General features: G+C 47.2%; 1 protein-coding gene across 1 annotated transcript in view; it reads left to right on the top strand.

The window, feature by feature from the left end:
- The first annotated feature begins 394 nt into the window (after window positions 1–394).
- Window positions 395–19,748, top strand: part of Tubgcp3 (tubulin gamma complex component 3) — a 65,559-nt gene continuing 46,205 nt past the window's right edge. Inside the window, exons 1-6 of the mRNA XM_034520357.2 lie at window positions 395–565; window positions 10,264–10,371; window positions 12,974–13,041; window positions 16,433–16,510; window positions 17,171–17,382; window positions 18,850–19,022. Of these exons, the coding sequence (XP_034376248.1) occupies window positions 490–565; window positions 10,264–10,371; window positions 12,974–13,041; window positions 16,433–16,510; window positions 17,171–17,382; window positions 18,850–19,022 (715 nt within the window). The 5' untranslated portion in view covers window positions 395–489. The remainder of the gene's footprint in view (window positions 566–10,263; window positions 10,372–12,973; window positions 13,042–16,432; window positions 16,511–17,170; window positions 17,383–18,849; window positions 19,023–19,748) is intronic.

The raw sequence follows: 19,748 nt of genomic DNA, 5'->3' as shown, positions 1-19,748 counted from the left end.
CAGCACCCCGGGAGAAGTCACTCAAGCCTCTACATCTCAGAACTCCCCGTTTCCAGGACTACCTCCTGGTGACGTCAGGGGCTGAGGTTCCAGACCCCTGAGGACTCCCGAGAGCCCTGCGTAGCAGCCCTGCAACCCTGTCAATTGTCCTAGGGCTCAAGCGCACTCGGACTCCGCATCCAGATGTGACTTCAACCGGTGCCGTTCACAAGCAGCGCCCAGACTGCAAGCTGCGGACGCACTCGGCCATCCTAGGAACGAGTTACTGCGAGCGTCGCCCAGCAACACCCTCCGAGCGCCGCCGCGACCCTTCCGGCGCGGAGAAGCTGCGAATGCAGTCGCCGAGAAGGCGCATGCGCGTCTCGCGCGGGAAGCGGTGCATTATGGGAGGCGCGCGCTTTTGCCGCTTCCGCGAATATGGCGGCGCCGTAGTTAGGGCGCGGGATCCTGGGGCACGGGGAGGCTGCAGTGCGCAGCCCGGGCGCGGTAATGGCGACCCCGGATCAGAAGTCGCCCAACGTTCTGCTGCAGAACCTGTGCTGCCGGATCCTGGGCCGGAGCGAAGGTACGCGTCCCGGGGCTGAGGACTGTGGAGGCTGAGCGTCACGACCCCCGCCGGCCGGGTGGTGTTCTCCCCGACCCCCGGGAGGGAAAGGGGTGCGGCTCGCGGACTGTCCCTACCCTGGAGGCCCGGGCCGGAGCTGCTGTAGCGGCGGAGTTCGTTTTTTGCTCCTGGGTCTAGACAGCACCGCAGCCCGCAGCTCTGCTTCTGCGTGCTTCTCACTCTGCTGTCACCTTTGCCTCTGGTGATGAGTCCAGGTCGGATGGTGCTAGCTTATTCCTGGAGCGTTCAAATAGCGAATAGTGCTTCTAAGAAGCCAGACCCCCAGGGCAGTTCTGCCCACTTTACCCGTACTGTTGCAGCGGTAGTTGGGGGGGGGGGAAATGTCAAGGATCTGGTTTCTTGAGGCTCATTTTGGAGATGAATGGGGACGCGTCATGAGGGAAGGTTTTAGTAATTGACGTGACTGGGTTACCTTAGAATGTTAAGAGACAAATCACACAGGTTTTCAAGGACGACTTTAAACAGAATTGCATTTTAAAAACTGAGAGAGCCTTTTGATCTTTCATAATTTGTAACAACCTATGTAACAACTTGTCGGAGTAGAGCATGAATCACTGTGTCACTACTAAAGCGCTGACTTAACGCAGTTCTTGCTTTAATTTATACCTTGTAGTGTTTCACTGTGCCATTTATTCGTGTAAGTAATCTTTGAGGCTCCCTCGTCCCTATTATGCCATAAGATATGCTCCTTTCTAAAGGAGGGAGTGTGACTAGTGCATTGAACACACAGTGTTTGTAAGTGATAAAGCGCTACGGGGGGTGGGGGGGGGAGAAGGTGGAGAGGAGGAGCTTAGAGCTACAGCATCTGGGGAAAGTATGAGTGGAAGGGACAGTTTACTTTTCTGATGGGAGTGATCTAGTCATAGGCAAAATCAGATAGCTAAGGCTATGACTTAACACGCCATACCATCGTTTTTTCCTTTATCGAATTGGGTCCAAAATTTTTACCTTCCAGAAAGAACCTCGTGGTTATAACTAGATTTTGAAGTTATTCACTATGAGTTTTTAAATTTGAATTTTACAATAAGATCCCCTTTGATAGAGGTTTCGAAGCCTACAGGTGATTGAAATGCTATTTAAAGCAGAATTCTGTATCCTCCCGTTCTCCTATCCCCCTTTGTGATTATGTCTTGTGAATCGCTGGTCTTTCAGAGAGATCCAGGATAAAATACTCCATAAAGCTCATAAAGGATGATGCTGTCTTTGACGTAGATGGCGTGAGGAATGCAGAGTCGCCCGGGTCCTCTGTCCTCACTCACTGTGTTGGTGTTTTGTTGTGTTCTGACAGGTGTGTAGCGATAGCTTATTGTTCTCATCTTTTCCCTGCTGTTGAGCGTCTTTTCATGACTTCTTGTTTGGCCATTCCAATCTCTTCCTGAGGTTGAATTTTGTTTTGTTTTCTTCATAACATACGTTTTGGCTGGATTGCTTACCCTTATAATTTTGAGTGTTCTTTATTTATCTGGGTACAAGTCCTCTGTCTTGTGCTTTGAAAACTTTTTTTTCCCCTTCCAGTATTTTAATTCTAATAGTTTTTTTCTTTGCTGAGAATTTTTTAAAAAATATTTTTAAAAGACTTTTGTTTGAGATTTTGAAAAAGGTTTATGTGTATAGGTGTTTTACTTGTACATCTGTCTGTGCACCATGTCTGCAGAGGTCAGAAGAGGATGCAGGATCTCCTGGACCAGAGTTGCAGATGGTCGTGAACTGCCATGTGCTGGGAATTGATGCTGCCCTTTTGGAAGAGCAACAGTGCTCTTAACTGCTGAGCCATCTCTCTAGCCCTAAAGTCTTGATGGGTTCCAATTTATCCATATTGAAAGTGGAGGCAGGGTAGGGAGATGGCTCAGCAGGTAAAAACACTTACTCTACGGTCTCCAGAACCCATGTCTCCAGAACCCATGTAAAAAGCCTTGTGTGATGGCATGCGTTGGTAATAACAGCACTCCTTAAGGCAATATGGGAGACAGACAGGAGGGAATCTGGAAGTTCAAGAACCAGCCAGCCTGGAGTTGCTGCTCCAGTGATTAAAAACAGCCGGAGAGGCTGCTTTCTCCATAAGGTGGGAGGCATGGACGAATCCCTGAAAGCAGTGCTTTGAGTTCTGCCTTACCCCCCAAATCCTCCCCCGGAAGTAAGAGAAAAAACACTTAAAATGATCATGATTTGGGTGTCATGGGAAGAACTGTTATAAAATCCAAGATCATAAAGATTTCTTTCTTTTCATCTTTTTCCCCTAGGAGAGGTTATATTCCATTGTTATGTGTGACATGAGTTAGTTTTTTGTTATATGGTACAAGTTGAGATTATTCTTGAGCTTACCAAAGGAACCACCTTCCCCCAACGATACTTGTCTTATTCTTGTCTTGAAGACTGAAAGTATTGGAGTGGAACCTTGGAGAGTGTTGATAGCATGGGCCATTCCAGACCAGTAAGAACCAGCGTTTGTAAAGGAGAGGGCCTGATGTCAGGACATATCTTAAAAGCACCTAAAGTTTAGAATGGTTTAGATTTACAAGAAAATTGTACACACATGGTTCTGTTTTGCCCAACACCATCTCTTCTGGTCTTAGTGTCTGGCTTACTGAGGTCCAGTGTCACAGTCAGTAATAATATATTGATATTATTGATACAGAAACACAGTTGTTGCTTCAAAGGAAGTAAGAGGTTATTTATTTTGGATACTCATAAGTGACCATATATATTGGCGTGGACATCAGGTAGATGAGTTAAAGCAAAGTGGGAATCTCTGTTATTGGTCTGAGGTACTATTTGATGACAGTCTCATGTTAGGGTTGGTTAGGCTGGGTTCTCTACCATTCCAAAACACTTACCTAATAGTCACAAGGGTGGATGGTGGCTCAGACACAGGTGTGAACAGTGCATGAATGGCCTTTAAGAAGGCTAAGGATAGATGGCCAGGACAGCTTATTAGCTCGAGACCTGCAATATTCTGTCCAGCTGTCTGTAATCCCAGAAGTTCTAATTAGTTTGTCAGCCTTGTAGAATCTTTAACATGGGTATGGCTTTCTTGGGAAGTTCAGTTCACAGTATTGACCAGTCCCCATGCGTTTTAGGCTCCTTCAAGAGTTGCTTCATCCCCAGGGCTCCCTCTCGTGCGCAGCACTTGCTCTCACCCCTATCTGGGTCTCCTTGGGCTCCTCTGGACTTGATCTTTCATGATTTTTTTTGTTTTGTTTTCGTTTGGTGAGCATGGTAATTTTGAAGATTAAAGATTGTAGACTTGTCTGATATTTTCCCAGTGGTTGAGTGGGATTCTGTCTTGGGGATGGAAATTATGGGCCTGGAGCGCCACATGGTGGCAGGCATAGCATGATCTGTCGCTGTTAGTGTTGGCCCTCCCTGCTTCACTTGGGTTGCTCTGCTCTGGAAGCACAGTTCTCTCACTGACCAAGAGTTTCTGTCCTGAGTGGGTGTTTCCACAAGAATATTACTGTTAAGCCTTCTTTCAGGTTCCTTTGGGATCAGTGCTGCTATCCCCCTCATAGTTTTATTTCTGAACGCACACTTTCAGTTTAGTTGCCGTGGTTTGTAGATTTTGTTGTAAAAACTAAGATTATTGACTTCAAGTCTGTCTAGTATATCAGATTTTCATTAAGTTTATTTTCAGAATTTTTTTTTTTTTTTTGGCATGTATATTATGAATCGATTGGCCTCCAAATACTTGGTGTACTGGCTAGTTCTGTGTCAACTTGACACCAGCTGTAGTCCTCTGTGAGGAGGGAACCTTGATTGAGAAAATGCCTCTTTAAGATGGGGCTGTAGGCAAGCCTGTAGGGCATTTTCTTAATTACTGATTAGTATGGGAGGACTTATCCATTGTAGGTGATGCCACTCTGGTGCTCCTGGGTTCTATAAGAAGGCAGGCAGGCTGAGCAAGCCATAAGGGGCAAGCTTGTAAGCAGCACCCCTCCATGGCCTCTCTATCAGCTTCTGCCTCCAGTTCCTTCCCTGACTTCCTTAATTGAGGAACAGTGATGTGGAAGTGTCAGCCAAATGAACCCTTCTTCAAGCTGCTTTTGGTCATGGCACAGCAATGGTAACCCTAAGACACTGGTGATTTATTTTCAGATTTGATACTGATGTTTAGTTTAATTATGTTAATGTTGGAAAATATATGATTGCTAATTGCAGTTACTTTTTAAAAAATCTGTGTGTACCTTTGTGTATAGTCACACACATAAATCTGTGTGTACCTTTGTGTATAGTCACACACATAAATCTGTGTGTACCTTTGTGTATAGTCACACACATAAATCTGTGTGTACCTTTGTGTATAGTCACACACATAAATCTGTGTGTACCTTTGTGTATAGTCACACACATAAATCTGTGTGTACCTTTGTGTATAGTCACACACATAAATCTGTGTGTACCTTTGTGTATAGTCACACCACACATATTAGTACACATGTCCATTCATGTGTGAGCGGAGAACACACACATGTGCAGATCAGAGGACAGCCTCGGGTTCCAGTCCTTGCCTTCCCCTCTTTTTGAAACAGGACTTTTTGTTTGCTTCTCTGTGCACCAGGCTAGTTGGCCCAGGAGCTTTCTCTTTCCTTCTTTCCCTCCCTTCCCCCTCCTCTCTGTAAGAAGCTTTGTTTTGTTCTGTATGCCGTCCTCAAATGACTGATGGTATTTAAGAATGAAGATGGTCAGAGCAACCTTTTCTAATTGTCATACTTTTTAGTGGAAGAATTGTGGGACCCAGCTGGTGCTGGAGCCTCACCTGCCACTGTCTTTTCTCTTGGCTTCCTTAGTCTCTGAGGTGAGCCTCTGACTGATCACTACTCCTTGCCGACTTGCTGTGTGTTGTATCCTTTGAGGTTTGCCTGGGTGGGGATCAGTGGTTGTCAGGAGTTCTGGGCTTTAGGCATGCACTGGCTTTCCCTCCACTTAGACAGCTCCTTCTGTGGTACATATCTCCTGAGAGGTATGGCACTCCCTTCCTTGCTGAGCCACCTGGGGCTTCGGCAGAGTATATAATGACTCTTCTTGACATTTGTCCCTGTGAGTGATTAGTTTTAATTGTCATCCTGACACAATATAGCATCACTCGGGGAGGGAGTGTCAATGAGGGATGAGCATGACTGTAGGGAACTATCTTGGTTCTATTAATTGAATGGGAAGACCTGCTCACTGTGGGTGCCACATTCTGTACACATGGAGTCCTGGAGTGTCTTAAGTGCACAATGTGAGCTGAACACAGCATGTACATTTCTTCTGACTGCGAGTGTGGTATGACTTAAAATGTCAAGCTTCTCTGCTGCCTTGATTTTCCTTCTGTGGTGGACTGTGCCTTGAATTGTGAGCTAAAATAAACCCATTCTCCCTTAAGTTGCACTTGTCAAAGTATTTTATCATAGCAAAGGAAAAGGAAACTAAGGAGTTGGTACCAAAGGTGGGAGATATTGTTGTGGAATGTGAGTATGTGGCTTTTGGCTCTTTGGAACTGTTTGTGGGAAGGATGTGGAAGAGTTTGGAATTTAGGGCTAGAAAAGCCATTGAATGCTGTGAGTAGAGTTTAATTGGCTTTCTCTTGAGAGCTTGGGAAACAATGCTGAGAGAAATGAGGACAGTGGAGGCCTCTGAGAACAAGGGTTGTGTCAGGAAATGGGCCAGGGACAATCCTATGATATTCAGTAAAAATCTGGCTTCATTTTGCCACCACTGTGAGATCTGCAATGAAGCTGAGTTGAACTATGTTGAGACAATGAACTATTTGTTAGAAAGGTGTGTGGACAAGCTTCAGGTCTCTGACAAGAAAGTTCAGACACATGGATCAGCACCATGAGAGAGGAACCTGGATGTTTGCACTGGGACTTCAGCAAAGTGTTTCCTCAGACCCAGCCCACACACGCTCCTAGAGCTGTGGGCCATGGCGGCAAGGCTGCACCTCTAAATGGTGGCCCTGCCTGTGTGCTCTTGGTCTTGGAAGCATGAAGACACAGAAAGAAGGCATGGTGGAGAGCAGCTGAGGTCAGGCACTGTGTGGCAGGGTTGAGGGCCCCAGAGTGTTGGGGATGCCAGGATCACGGGACATGCGCCAGGAAGAGCTACAGGCATGACGTGGGGCTGGACTGAGTCTGAAAGAGAAGCTGAAGCACTGAAGGAGTGGGGCTGTCGGAAGCCTTTGTTGCCCAGCCAGTTTCATCATGAGTCCAAGTGCCGGACATGGAGTGCAGGATTGGGTTCTGGCCACATTGGATTGGGGTTTGGGTTTGAATATTCCTTGCTGTGCTCTTGATTGTCTCATTTTGGAATTGGGATGTTAATTCTGTGCCATTATATATTAGATGTATATACATTTTTGATTTTTATAGGAGTTCATAATTCAGTGCTTTGAACTTCTAAAATGTTGAAAAATTTCAAGACTTTAGAGACTTAAAAATTGGACTGTATTTTACATTTGCAGTATGAGGGTGTCTTAGTGTTTATTGCTGTAAAAAAGATACCATGATCATAGCTCTTTTTTTTGGTTTTTGGTTTTTGGAGACAGGGTTTCTCTGTGTAGTCCTGGCTGTCCTGGAGCTCACTCTGTAGACCAGGCTGGCCTTGAACTCAGAAATCCCCTTGCCTCTGACCATAGCATTTCTTATAAAGGAAAAATTTAATTGGGCCTCCCTTACAGTTTCAGAGGTTTAAGCCCCAATTATCATCATGGTGGGACACATAGTGGCAGGCAGGCAGCCATGGTGCAGGGGAAGGATCTGCAGGCAGCAGAAAGAGCAGAGCCACTGCACCTGGCTTAGGCTTCTGAAACATCAAAGCCCATCCCCAGTGACACACTTCCTCCAACAAGGCCACACCTCCTAGTCCCTCACAAGCAGCACCATATAATGACCAAGCATTCAAATATATGAGTTTATAGAGGGGGGTATTCCTATTCAAATCACCACATTTTAATCCCTGACCCCCATAAGCTTGTCATGGTGCAAAAATGCATTCAGTTCAACTTCAAAGGTCTCCATAGTCTGTAACAGTCTGAATACCATTTAAAAGTCCAAAGTCTCTTCTGAGACTCATGCCAATGTCTTAACTGTTGTCCCATGTAAAATCAAACTGAAAACACAGATCATATACTTCCAACATACAATGGCACAGGATATACATTATCATTCCAAAGGGAGGAATGGACCAAAGCAAGACTAAGAACCAACATGGCGAACTCCAAACTCTGCATCTCCATGTCTGATGTCAAAAGGCTCTTCAGATCTGCAACTCCTTTCAGCTTTGTCGACTGCAGTACCCTTCTCTCTCTTGGGCTGGCTCCACTCCCCGTTAGCAGCTTTCCTCTGCAGGTATCCCAGGGCTCTGGTATGTCCAACATCTTGGGGTCTCCAAGGCAATCCAGGCTTCACTTTCATAGCTTTATGCAGCAGCCTCTCTGGGCCTCCATGCAGACACACCCTTGTCACCTGCCTGGCCTCAGCAGCTTTCCTTGGCTGTGGAGGGAGACTCCATAGCCCTTTCATCTGCCCTTGACTCTAAAGCTAGAACCACATAGCCGAAGCCGCCAGGGCTGGAACTTGGCCCCTTTGTTCAGCTATATTTTCAGCAGCTTCCTGTTTTCTATGGTTTTCTTCAGTGCTTCTGCTTTCTTTAGTTCCTTTCTACAGGTTGGAAGCTTAGCTGGGTCAGGTTTTGTCCTGAGGTCACCTCCCCCCCATTCCATGCAGCAGCATGCTCTTCTGTAAGCTTTTCACCTCCATGAGCGCTGGGTTCAGCTCCATTATACTTCCTGCTGCTCCTTTTCTCCTCCAACTCTGCAGTTTGTTTTTTCCTTGCTCAGCATGCTCCTTTTTATTATAGATGTGCGTAAGAGTGGCTACTGATAACCATGCAGCAGTCAATGCAGGACTGTCTTGAAATCGCCCCTGCTAGTGCCATCAACCTGAAACTTTAATTTACCCTCAGGCAGAGTTTTCTGACAAGGGCAAAAAGCAGCCATGGTTTTTGGCCAAAATATCACAAGGTGGTCTCTAGGCCACTTACTAATATTCTTCTCTGAAACCTCTTGAGCTGGGCTGTCATATCTCCATCGCTCTCAGCACTACTATCTATCATGTGTCTTAGTATTGCCCATTAAGCCCCACTTAAAGCATTCACCTGCTTTCATGGTCCCAACTCCCAAAGTCCATAGTCTGCCAGTAAGCAGCAGTCAGGCCTGTCACAGCAATACCCCACTTCTGGTACCAGTTTCTGTCTTGGTATTCTGTTGCTGTGAAACGACATCATAACCATGGTGACTTTTCTAAAGGAAAGCATTTAGATGGGGCTTGCTTACAGTTTGAAAGGTTTAATTCATTATCGTTTCTCTATTCTTAACAAACCCATGATCCTCTGTCCAGGGTGCCCATGACACCCACAGTGGTGACAGGCAGGCAGACGTGGCGTGGGAGAAGGAGCTGAGAGTTCTACATCTGGGTCTGCGAGCATTAGGAAGAGCAAGAGTCACTTCCTGCTTGGGCTCCTGAAACCGACAGGACCACACCTCCTAATCCCTGTCAATTAGCTCGCCTCCCCAACGACAGGCATGCAAGTATATAAGCCCATAGGGACCATTTCTGTTCAGACTGCCACAAGAGGGTAACGTTAGACTTTGGGGACAAAGCGTAGAAGGGTATAGGTTAAAGTGCTATGTTTGTGTGTCAAGTTGGCAAGAGGTGACTTGTGATGATTAGTGTTATCATCTTGATTTAATCTAGAATCATTTGAAAAGTCAATCTCAATGAGAGATGGTCTAGGTTGGCCTGTTGGAGTGTCCGTAGGGAATTATCTAGATTTGGGGGAAGTCCTGCCCACTGTGGGTGTTGTCATTCCCTGGACAGAGGATTACGGGTTTATTAAGAGTAGAGAAAGGGAGCTGGCATACAGTTTTAAATGCATTTTTCTCTTGACTGGATGTAATGTGACCAGTTCAAGTCCCTGGCCCTTGACTTCCTTGCAGTGATGTACTGTAACTTAGAGTTGTGAGTCAGATAAACCTATCCTCCCTTGAGTTACTTTTGCTAGAGTATTTATCCAGGCAGCCAGAAAGAAGGACAGTCCCACCGCCTTTCCCTTCCTGACCCTACAGACACTGGGTTTCCAGTTAGTCCTTGAGTCAGTGCCACATGCCCACATGTTCTCTAGCTTTTTCCTCTCGCTTCACTTCTGCCTTGCTAAGTGTGTGTCCTTATTTAAACTGCTTGATTCTTAGTTTGTGTGTGTGTGTGCGTGCGCGCGCATGTGTGCGTGTTTTAGAAGGAAGCAGAGACAAACCTATGTGGTAACTCAAACTGTAGAAGCGTGTGCACAAGTTCTGCCTCTTTGTTCCTGGAGCTGAGGCTGCTCAGGGCTCTTCACAGGCTTCGTTTGCAAGCCTCGTGTCTGGCCTGTGACTTCACTCGCTCCTTTTAAAACGGTTGCGGGCCCAGTTCGGGTTTCCTCTGGATCTTTCCATGTCTCCGCTGCCTTTTACAAATTCTCCAGAACTCTTTTGCTCAGGTCATTGGTTTCCTGTGGCTCTTCCGCCCTCTTAGTATCGCTGGGGAAGTGCTTTGCGCTCTTGACCTGTGTGTCCTGGAGAAGAGACTGTCCACTTATAACCTGCACCTTTGCTCGCCTTCCAGCCGATGTTGCCCAGCAGTTCCAGTTTGCTGTGAGAGTCATCGGCAGCAACTTCGCTCCAACTGTTGAAAGAGATGAATTTCTAGTAGCTGAAAAAATCAAGAAAGAACGTATGTATTATTCTTAAGTATTACGTGTTGGACTATGAAGCTTGTGAAAACTTATTTCTATATGACGTGTGTGTATGTGTGTGTCTATATGTGTCTGTGCATGTATATATGTGTACATGTGTGTCCACATATATGTGTGTATGCATATGTATATACACATAGGTATGTGTCTGTCTGTGTTTATGTATGTGTCCACACATTTATGATGTATATATCTGTATACATGTGTTTGCATGCATGCCCATATATGCATGTGCTATGAGTGCTAGTCTCAAGTATGTTTTAATTATACACACTATTAGCAATAAGGACAGCTTAAATTTTTTTCTTGGCGTTATAATTATTAAAACATAGTGGAGGTTTATTTTAAACTGTTGTAACTCTGTAATTTAGTTTCAAATACAAAAGAAAAAGGACTCACTGTCCCTTGCCTCTCTGATCTGCAGTACCTAATATAATAGTTAACCACTCAGAGGCATTGCTGCCTCTTTCCTTGTCACCTCAGACACAGCACTGAAGAGCTATGTGAGTGTCTGACTTCTGAGATGCCACTTCAGGCTCTCTCAGAAGAAGCTTCTCCTCCACTCATGGCACTTGGTTTGGGTGAGGTCGGCTCTGCCACCCCTCTCAGCTTCTGGAGTGCTTTGTATAGTCTAGGCTCCGAGTGGCAGGCAGTCGTCTGCAGTCTGTGGGAGAGCTGTCCAGGTCCTGGTTTGGAGAGTGTATTTTGTGGGTGTATGAGCATGCTGCAGTCCGGGCCTTTTAGTGGGACTTAAAACTTGCCTTGGGTTTTAGCAGCTTCTTCCTACTGGGGCTTCCTTCTGCTAAACTTCCCGAATGAAGTGAGCTTTGATTTCGGTTCTGAATGTTTGCCAGTTTGGCTATAGCAGTCCTAGGAAGTCATTCTGCATGGAATAATATCCTGCCCTGGGCTATTGCATTAGGAATTGTGTGGGCCAGTGATCTGTGTGGATGTTATCTTTCAGAGCTTAACACAGAGTCAGGGAGTGGAGGCTGAGGCCCCACAGTGATTGGATCTATGCCTTTGCCTATTGAGGACTTGAGCAGTGTGACTCTAAGGCCCAGCGGCTGGAATGGGAGCCCATAGTGGTCCTCGTTGTCAGTTGCTTTACTGTGTGGTTTTAAGTTACCCATAATCAAGTATGGTTGGAAAGAAATGGTGGGAAAATACATCCCAGAAACAGACGATGTGTAGACTGTAAAGGCCTACCTTCCCAAGGAATGCCTGTGTTGACGTCTCATACCACCCACTGCTTCCTGCCTGGCCTAGGAGCCATCTCTGTGTTCAGCATGCCCATGCTTTGTGTGCTGCCACCTTGTCCCATGAGTCATGTTGCTCTCTTCTCAGTCACCAGAGCCAGGGCTGTTCTCTGTGCTTCTCATGGCCAGGCTGCCTTCAGACTGCTGTCCTGCCTCACCTCCCCAGACGCTAGGAATGTATGCATGTGGGTTGCGTTGTTTTTCTCAGTGGCCCCAAGGCATAAGGATACTGACGCCCGTAAATAAGGTGTGCTAAAGCAAATCAGAGTGCTTCCTGCAACTGAAAGATTGGGGTTTGGTGTTGGTGGAGGTTACAGGCTCCCCAGCCGCAGCTTTTAGGCCCTATCTCACTAGTTACACAAGTGGGAGATAACAGTGGGTGTCAAGCCTGTTACTAAATATTGACACTTTTCCTTTGTGCCTGTCAGGGTTCTCATGGAAATGTGAATTCTTTTCCTGAGCTCCAAGCTTCTTACTAGATTACTACCAAGAGCCCTGACTATTTGGTGTCATATAAACATAATTTTCTTTATGAATTTGATTTCATGGCCTCCTGGTAAGCTTATTGCCAGTGTGTGTCATAATGAAGTCATTACTATGGAGTTTCAAGGAAGTCACATAGTAATCAAGAATGATAAATGAACAATAAAAATAATATTGAAAATAAAATTAATAATGATATTAATAAATTGACATTTAGTTTGAAACAGTGATTATTTTATACTGAAGCAAGATGGAATACTTCTGCACATCTTGGCAAAATTGTTAGAATGTGACTGTGATTGGGGTTGGGTGGACAAGGTCTCATCTGTGTGTACCCTTGCCTGGTCAGTGAAGCTGGCCTTGAAGTTACAAAGACCCACTTGCTGCTGCCTTCTCTGGGTGCTAGGGTTAAAAGCATGCATTACCACACCTGGCCAGAGAGTGGCCACCTGGCCAGAGTGTGGCTTTTCAAGTCAGATGAACTGTTTGCTGATCCTGTGAATTTATAATTTCCTTGATAACTTCACTCTCCATCTCTCCCTCTAGGTCCCTGTTATCAGTTAGTAGGTTTGAAGGTGGTTTACCTCCCTGTGGATCTGTATGTGTAGACAGATCTCTCTACCCCAGCCCGAGAGTCTCCACGTCTCACATATGTCAGAGAAGCAAGGCGAACTGACCAAACCAATCTTGCTAAAAGTCTTCTTGCCCTGTTCTTTGGATTCGTGGGCTCAAGATTCCATTCGTCATGTCCCAGTCTGTTAGCGCAGATGCAGTGACTCTCTTGAGTTGTGGTGTGCGCAACTGATAGGCTTAATTAATTCCTTTTCTCCACTTCCAGTTATTCGACAAAGGAGAGAAGCGGACGCTGCACTGTTCTCAGAGCTCCACAGAAAGCTTCATTCGCAGGTACAGTGAGGTCTTCTGGGAATCTGAGAGTGGAGAGTGGCTCTAGGATGCTCAGATGCCCTTGGGTGCTGTCCTTTAAAACTCCCTGTGATCACTAGTGGCTGTTAGTTGTAGAGAACGCTTCCACTTGAGAGGTTCAGTATTAGAAATGCTTGCTGGGCTTCCTGTTAAACTTCTGATGTGTGTTGGGTTGGGTAGGAATTGGACTTCCTAGTTTGTATTGCAGTTCCTTGATGACATTGCCAGGAGCAGGCATGCTGGTGGATGTAGGAGCAGGTGTGCTGGTGGATGTAGGATGTAGGAGCAGATGTGCTGGTGGATGTAGGAGCAGATGTGCTGGTGGATGTAGGAGCAGATGTGCTGGTGGATGTAGGAGCAGGCATGCTGGTGGATGTAGGAGCAGGCATGCTGGTGGATGTAGGAGCAGGCATGCTGGTGGGTGTAGGAGCAGATGTGCTGGTGGATGTAGGAGCAGATGTGCTGGTGGATGTAGGAGCAGATGTGCTGGTGGATGTAGGAGCAGATGTGCTGGTGGGTGTAGGAGCAGGCATGCTGGTGGATGTAGGAGCAGGCATGCTGGTGGATGTAGGAGCAGGCATGCTGGTGGATGTAGGAGCAGGCATGCTGGTGGATGTAGGAGCAGATGTGCTGGTGGATGTAGGAGCAGATGTGCTGGTGGATGTAGGAGCAGATGTGCTGGTGGATGTAGGAGCAGGCGTGCTGGTTGATGTTGGAGGGGGCGTGCTGGTGGATGTCCAGACCTGGCCCTATCACAGCAGAAGCTCCAGTGGCTGATGCAGAGATTTCTGAGCTCATTTCATTACTGTTGTGATAACTGAAGGGAAATACTTTCTCAAGCTAATATTTTGAGAAAGATTTGTCAGCTTCTGTCAAAGAGATACTTGTAACACAAGGTAGATTTTGTGGTTTCTGACCATAAGGAACTGAGTACACCCAGTGTTCTCCCCGAATCTGCAGAGAGAATAAGGACCCGGAGGATTCATGTTTGCTCAGCAGGTGCTGCCAGTCCAGGGCTGTGGAGACTGAGCCGGGTCCGGTCGGTGTTCTTCCAGTCCTCACCTCTTCCGGCCCGAGCTCCATACCTGCTGAGAGCTTTGATTCCTCCCTCAGTGTGGCTTCATTTACTTCCTCACTGGAGAGGAATACTTCTCCATCTTGGCAAGTGCTTAGGAAGTAAGAAACGAGAGCTCTCTGTGCAGCCCAGGTCTTCCAGGGAAGGTTTTCAAATGATCATGTTTCTTTTGCTTGTTTTCAGTCTCTCTGCATCTATGAATGACTTCTGCACTCGAGGTGTGACACGGGAGTTTAGTGTGCTGTAGTTAGGGAGCTGTGTGGCCTTGCTGGGGTCACGGAGATAGTTTTATGCAGCAAAGCCTGTTGTATCTGTTGTTGTGGCCACTGGATGGAGGTGCACTTGGGAAACTGAAGTTTCAGGAGGCTGTTTTCTAAAAGTTTATTTGAATGTTTATTCCTATGCTTGCTTCCCCCTCCCCCCCTTTTTTTAGAAAGTCTTTAACTCTTTAACCCAGCCATGCTAAAGCTCACTGTGGCCAGGTTGGCCTTTCTGCTCCAGTCTCCCCGGTTCTGGGATTACAGATATAAGCCACCTCACCTGACTCCTAGACATTGTTTTAAATGGTGGCCAACTTCCTACAGCTAGCCTGCAGAACAAACCTAGTTGAATTTTTCATTCTGGAAATGAACTATGATTTAAAAACTAGGAGACAATGGCCTAATACTACAGCAGGAAATATGCCCAGATAAATAGCCAGTCTATCTTTCTGATTAAAAAAAATCTGGCTCTTCAAAGTACAAGGCTCACTGATACTGTTTTTGTCTATTTTCTGTTCAGTGAGGGCTTCTCATTTGGTGTGTATGATGTGGGTGCCATGGGAGGAAGGGTCAAGGTGCAGGTTGTTTTCAGAGCTGGAGCAGGGAGGATCCAGGTGTGACACAAGGCAGTCCTGTTGACTGACTTCCAGTGAGGCCAATAGCTAGGGCGCTGGCTTGTCAGGGGTGAAGCTGGGAATGATGAGACGGGGTGTGGTGAGTAAGGCAGTAGTGGGCGGGTGCTGGGTGAACCTTTGCTTTCATACCCTTCCACTTTAGGAGGATACTTCTGTCTACACTGAGAATCCAGTGGACACAGTGCAGGGAGCTGTGTCTGTACCAAGGCCCTTCTGACAGGAATCTGAGGTGTCTGGTTCTAAGGGCTGGCTGTGGGGCCTCAGCCCTTAGCCCTGCTAGGTGGTTGTCCTTACTCTCTTTGCTCCCCCAGGTGGAAGCTCGATACTATCTGAGCTTCAGCTGGAACTGGCTGTACTGTCCGGGAGGTAGCTGGGTGGGGAGGATGGAGGGAGGGTGAACTGTGGCTTAATGGCGTCCCCAGTCCTGTCCTGGGGCCCTGGCGCAGCAGCTCCTTGGCTCCTTGGAATGGTAGCTTCCCGGCTGCTGCAGCCTCTTGTTTTCCTGTCCTATCTGTACCTCTTCACCTGGCTGTCAGCACCTGTCCCCTACGGTAAAAGCAGTGTGGTGGCACACTCCTGTATCTCAGAACTGGAGAGGCTGAGGTGGGAAGATCAATTTAGCTGCTCAGAAGGGGAGAGGGAAAGAGTGAGGGAGAGAGGACTGTGTGGGGCAGACAGGGTCCTAGCAAGTCTGACCCTGTGCGGCCCGTCTCCTTTGAGGCTGAGCAGTCTTCCTTCACGTCCTCCATCCTTGCTGGATGAACTGCTATGTCCAGCCTTTTCTCCGAGTGCAGATCTTGTCATTGTATTTTCAGTGTCTGGGACCCAGTTCTAGTCTATAGATCTGTCCATGGTTTCTGCTCCACATGGCCGAGTTTCTAGAGATTCTCCAACTGTGCAAGTTGCTGCCTGTCTGTGTTAGAAGCATCAGAGTACTCGCCAGGGGGAAGTTCTTTCCATAACACTCCTTTCTGCTCCAAATGGGGCATCAACCAAGAAAACCAGTTCACTTTTCCCCCTTGAGACAAGGTTGCAGTGTGTAGTCCTGTTACAGAGATGTGCTTATCCTCTACCTCCTGAGTGCTGGGATTGAAGGTGTATACCAGCATGCCCAGCTTAGTCCATATCATTAGCGTGTTTGGCAAATTTTACTAATCCAAAGCAGGCTAACGTTGGGATTCGTTTCCACAGACGTTAAAGACCTAGGGGTGTTGGTCCCAGAGAAGACTGGTCGCATCCAGACTTCTGAGGAGTGGTTCCATGTATGACCCAGGAAGTGAGCGCAGATGAAGTGTCAGCAGGGGAATTGTAAAATGGATGTCTAGTTTGGAAATAAGTACAGGAGAGAAAATAAAGCAAAGTTGATGCAATGGCTCTTGTAATATTGTGTTTTATCTAAACAGGGAGTTTTGAAAAATAAATGGTCAATCCTCTACCTCTTGCTGAACCTTAGTGAGGATCCTCGCAAGCCAGCCAGCAAGGTGGGTGAGCGGGCACCAGCGGAGTCAGGTGGGATGGCTAGACCATGCCTTCATAGGAAGGAAAAAAGTGGGAGAAAAGCAAAAGGCACACAGCCTGGAAGCCATGTCGTTCCTTTTCCCACGGCAGCTTCCAGAAGATGTGTTTCAGAAATGTTGTTCTGATGTAGCAGTGCGCATTGAGCAGCCCAAGTTCAAAGAATTGACCCCGAAATGAGAACCACCAGCCTGGAAGGTCTACAGTTCTTGAGCTGGGAGCATCTGTCACTGTCATACCACAGGCTTCCTGCTGTGAATCCCTTACAGAATTTAGCAGAGCCTCTGGCTCCTCCCTGCTGTGGGGTCTAGTACAATAGAGTGGTGTGCAGACATCTGACTGGCAAGAAGCTGAGGAGTGTAAATGGGGGATTTATTCCAACCTCCTCATGATGCAGCAGTGATAGGCTTATAAACTTGTCTGTTTTATGTTGGAGTTTAGAGAATGCCTGATACTGTCAATTAAGAAATTTCAGAAACATTTTCATTGACTTGTTTGATTGAATAAGTGTGAAATTCAAATCCAATTGCAGAGATAGCATGGGAATGGGAATATAAAAGTCCTGTGGGTTTGAGCAAGTTGTGCTGCAGTTTCTTATCTATGTGTTTACAATGACTTCATTTCAGGTAACTAGCTATGCCTCATTATTTGCACAAGCGTTACCAAGAGACGCTCACTCGACGCCTTACTACTATGCCAGGCCTCAGACCCTCCCGTTGAACTACCAGGACCGCAGCACACAGGCACAGAGCTCCGGCAGCTTGGGCAGCAGCGGCATCAGCAGCATCGGCATGTGTGGTCTTAGCGGTCCCACGCCTGTGCAGCCTTTCCTCCCTGGGTAACTTGAGCACACACACACACACACACACACACACACACAGACACACACACACACGATAGAACCACATCTAGGGACTTATGCGCTTTCCACCTGTGCTGCCAGGGTGTTGGTGTGGCTCTCAGTGTTGTAGGTCTGTTCCCAGGGTTTTAGCAAGCTCTTCTTGTTGGATCAAAACTTTAAGAAGTATCAGGGAGAATCCTCCTTAGGTTGTGGCTTTCAGACTCTCGATTAGTGTGATGAGCAAAGAGGACGGCAGCCATCAGTGTGCAGCAAAGCAGGGCAGGGTGAGCTTCTTGCCCTTGTCACTCCTGGTGAGCACAGTGTAACAGCTTGTGCTGCACGACTTTCCAGAGGAGCATTGATCGGAGAATCAGCATCAAAAACTTGATGCTTTCCACATGCGCACGGTGGAGTTCTAAACTCGCACAGACGGTATTGAAGGTGGACTGTGTGTGCCACACAGATTGCTCTGTGACAAGCCAGCACTTACAGCTGACCCAAGGACCATGTTTGGCTGAGAAGATCTCGTCTGCGACCTTAGAATTTAGAGCACTCGTTGCTGTCAGGAAAAATTGTATAGCCAATTTTGAGCAGAATTAGGCTTTTATTTTGCATTTACATTTTTTTTTTTCAGATGCCCAGTATTACCAAATGCTGTTTTTAAGCCTGTGCCCTCTGAGGGTAGTGTAGGACAGGACTATGGGAGTGGTGGTGCTCCTCATAGGGAGGGTCCCAGAGCACCGTCCTAGGAGTGTGACACTGGTAGTGTACACCCCCGTAGGATAGCAGGTGCAGGCGAGCCCCTGTGACTGTTGAGTGTGACACTGGTAGTGCACACCCTCCTAGGATAGCAGGTACAGGCGAGCCCCTGTGACTGTTTAGTTCTGGGAAGCAGTAGTTTAGTTACAGTTGTCACCAGGTGTTAACATCACATTCTTAGATTTTCACAGAGAAACTGTTAGGTATTTTCTAGGTTCCTTTTGCCTTTGGTTTTATGTATTAGTATATTTTTCACATGGATTAAACTGCAGTATAGTATGCACACAGGGCGGGGTGGGGGCTGGTGACCAAAGATGGGACAGGGCCCAGGTGTTGAGACCTGTCAAGTCAGGAAATGTTGAATGAACAAAAGGCCGTGATCTTGGACTTGAACTAGTGTAGGATTTCAAGCTGCTTGTGTGTGGGCGTGACGTGTGCTGTATGTTTGTAGAGAACTCGACTTGAGAAGTATAGATGTCGGATGAGATGTCCAGTTGGGAGTAGTTCTGAAAACTGGGTAGTGTCCAGGGACAGGGCCCTGGAACTGACTGTTACGGGGACATGTGGTCCTGAAGAGCCCTGCATCAGATTTATAACTAATGGAGTTAGTGTAATAACATAAGGAAAGTTCCTAAGAGCATTCCTGTCTCTGGTACGCAGTCTGCTTATTTGAAGCTGCAAATGTTTCTGTCTTCCTTTCTCTAGACAGTCTCATCAAGCTCCAGGAGTGGGTGACGGCCTTCGACAGCCATTGGGGCCTCGTCTGGCGTGGACTCTGACTGGAAATCAGCCTTCTTCACAAACCCCTACCTCCAAGGCTTTCCCAAATGCTCTTTCTCGAAACCTGACAAGGTCAAGGAGAGAAGGGGATCCGGGTGGTAAGATGTGTTTTGTCATTTAGAAGCCAGCACCTGCCTCATCTGTAGCGATTCCTTAATGTTCATGGAATGAAACCCAGGGTCCCTGCTGTGGCCATATGCCTCATAAGGTTACTTCGTGTTGGCCGCTGGGGTCTGCTTGGTCTATTCCCTCTCTGTTGCACTCTGCTTCCTTGTCCCCGTCTCAGTCTGTCATCCCTTCTGGGAAGCCATGCAGATCATCAGGAAGGACTTGTGTCTATGTCCCCTCTGTGCAGTGTGGTATCCATCTTGTTTGTGGGGCTAGTATTAGCACGGTGCTGCCCGCACTGTAAAGGAAACTCATCTGCGGTTCCTGTGGTGTGAGGTTTTACAGTGTGTCACTAGTACTAAGTCAGGAGTACTTGAAGACAGGCTGTGCATTTGGTTCATGGTCTGCCGGTCCTGAGGCTGTGCCTGCTGCTTCCTCTCCTTAAGGGCAACCACGGGGCCAGTGCCATTCGTAGCTCAAGGGATGTGAAACCTCTGTCCGTGCAGCTGTTCCCATGGAGAACCCGCACTGTCCTGCCATGTGGAAGGGCGCGTACTCAGGGCCAAGCATGCCAGTGTGTGGAGCAAGCCTTCAGAAGTGTGTCCCCATATAGCCAGAGGGGGCCAGATGAGAAGGCTGGGTGGGAGGCGCGGTGAGTAGGAACAACAGCACGATGGCTGCTTTGACCCAGGTGTACTTGTTAAAGGCATAAAATA

Source organism: Arvicanthis niloticus, chromosome 16 (genome assembly GCF_011762505.2).
Source record: "Arvicanthis niloticus isolate mArvNil1 chromosome 16, mArvNil1.pat.X, whole genome shotgun sequence".
Classification (NCBI taxonomy): domain Eukaryota; kingdom Metazoa; phylum Chordata; class Mammalia; order Rodentia; family Muridae; genus Arvicanthis; species Arvicanthis niloticus.
This window is presented reverse-complemented; position numbering and strand designations above follow the sequence as displayed.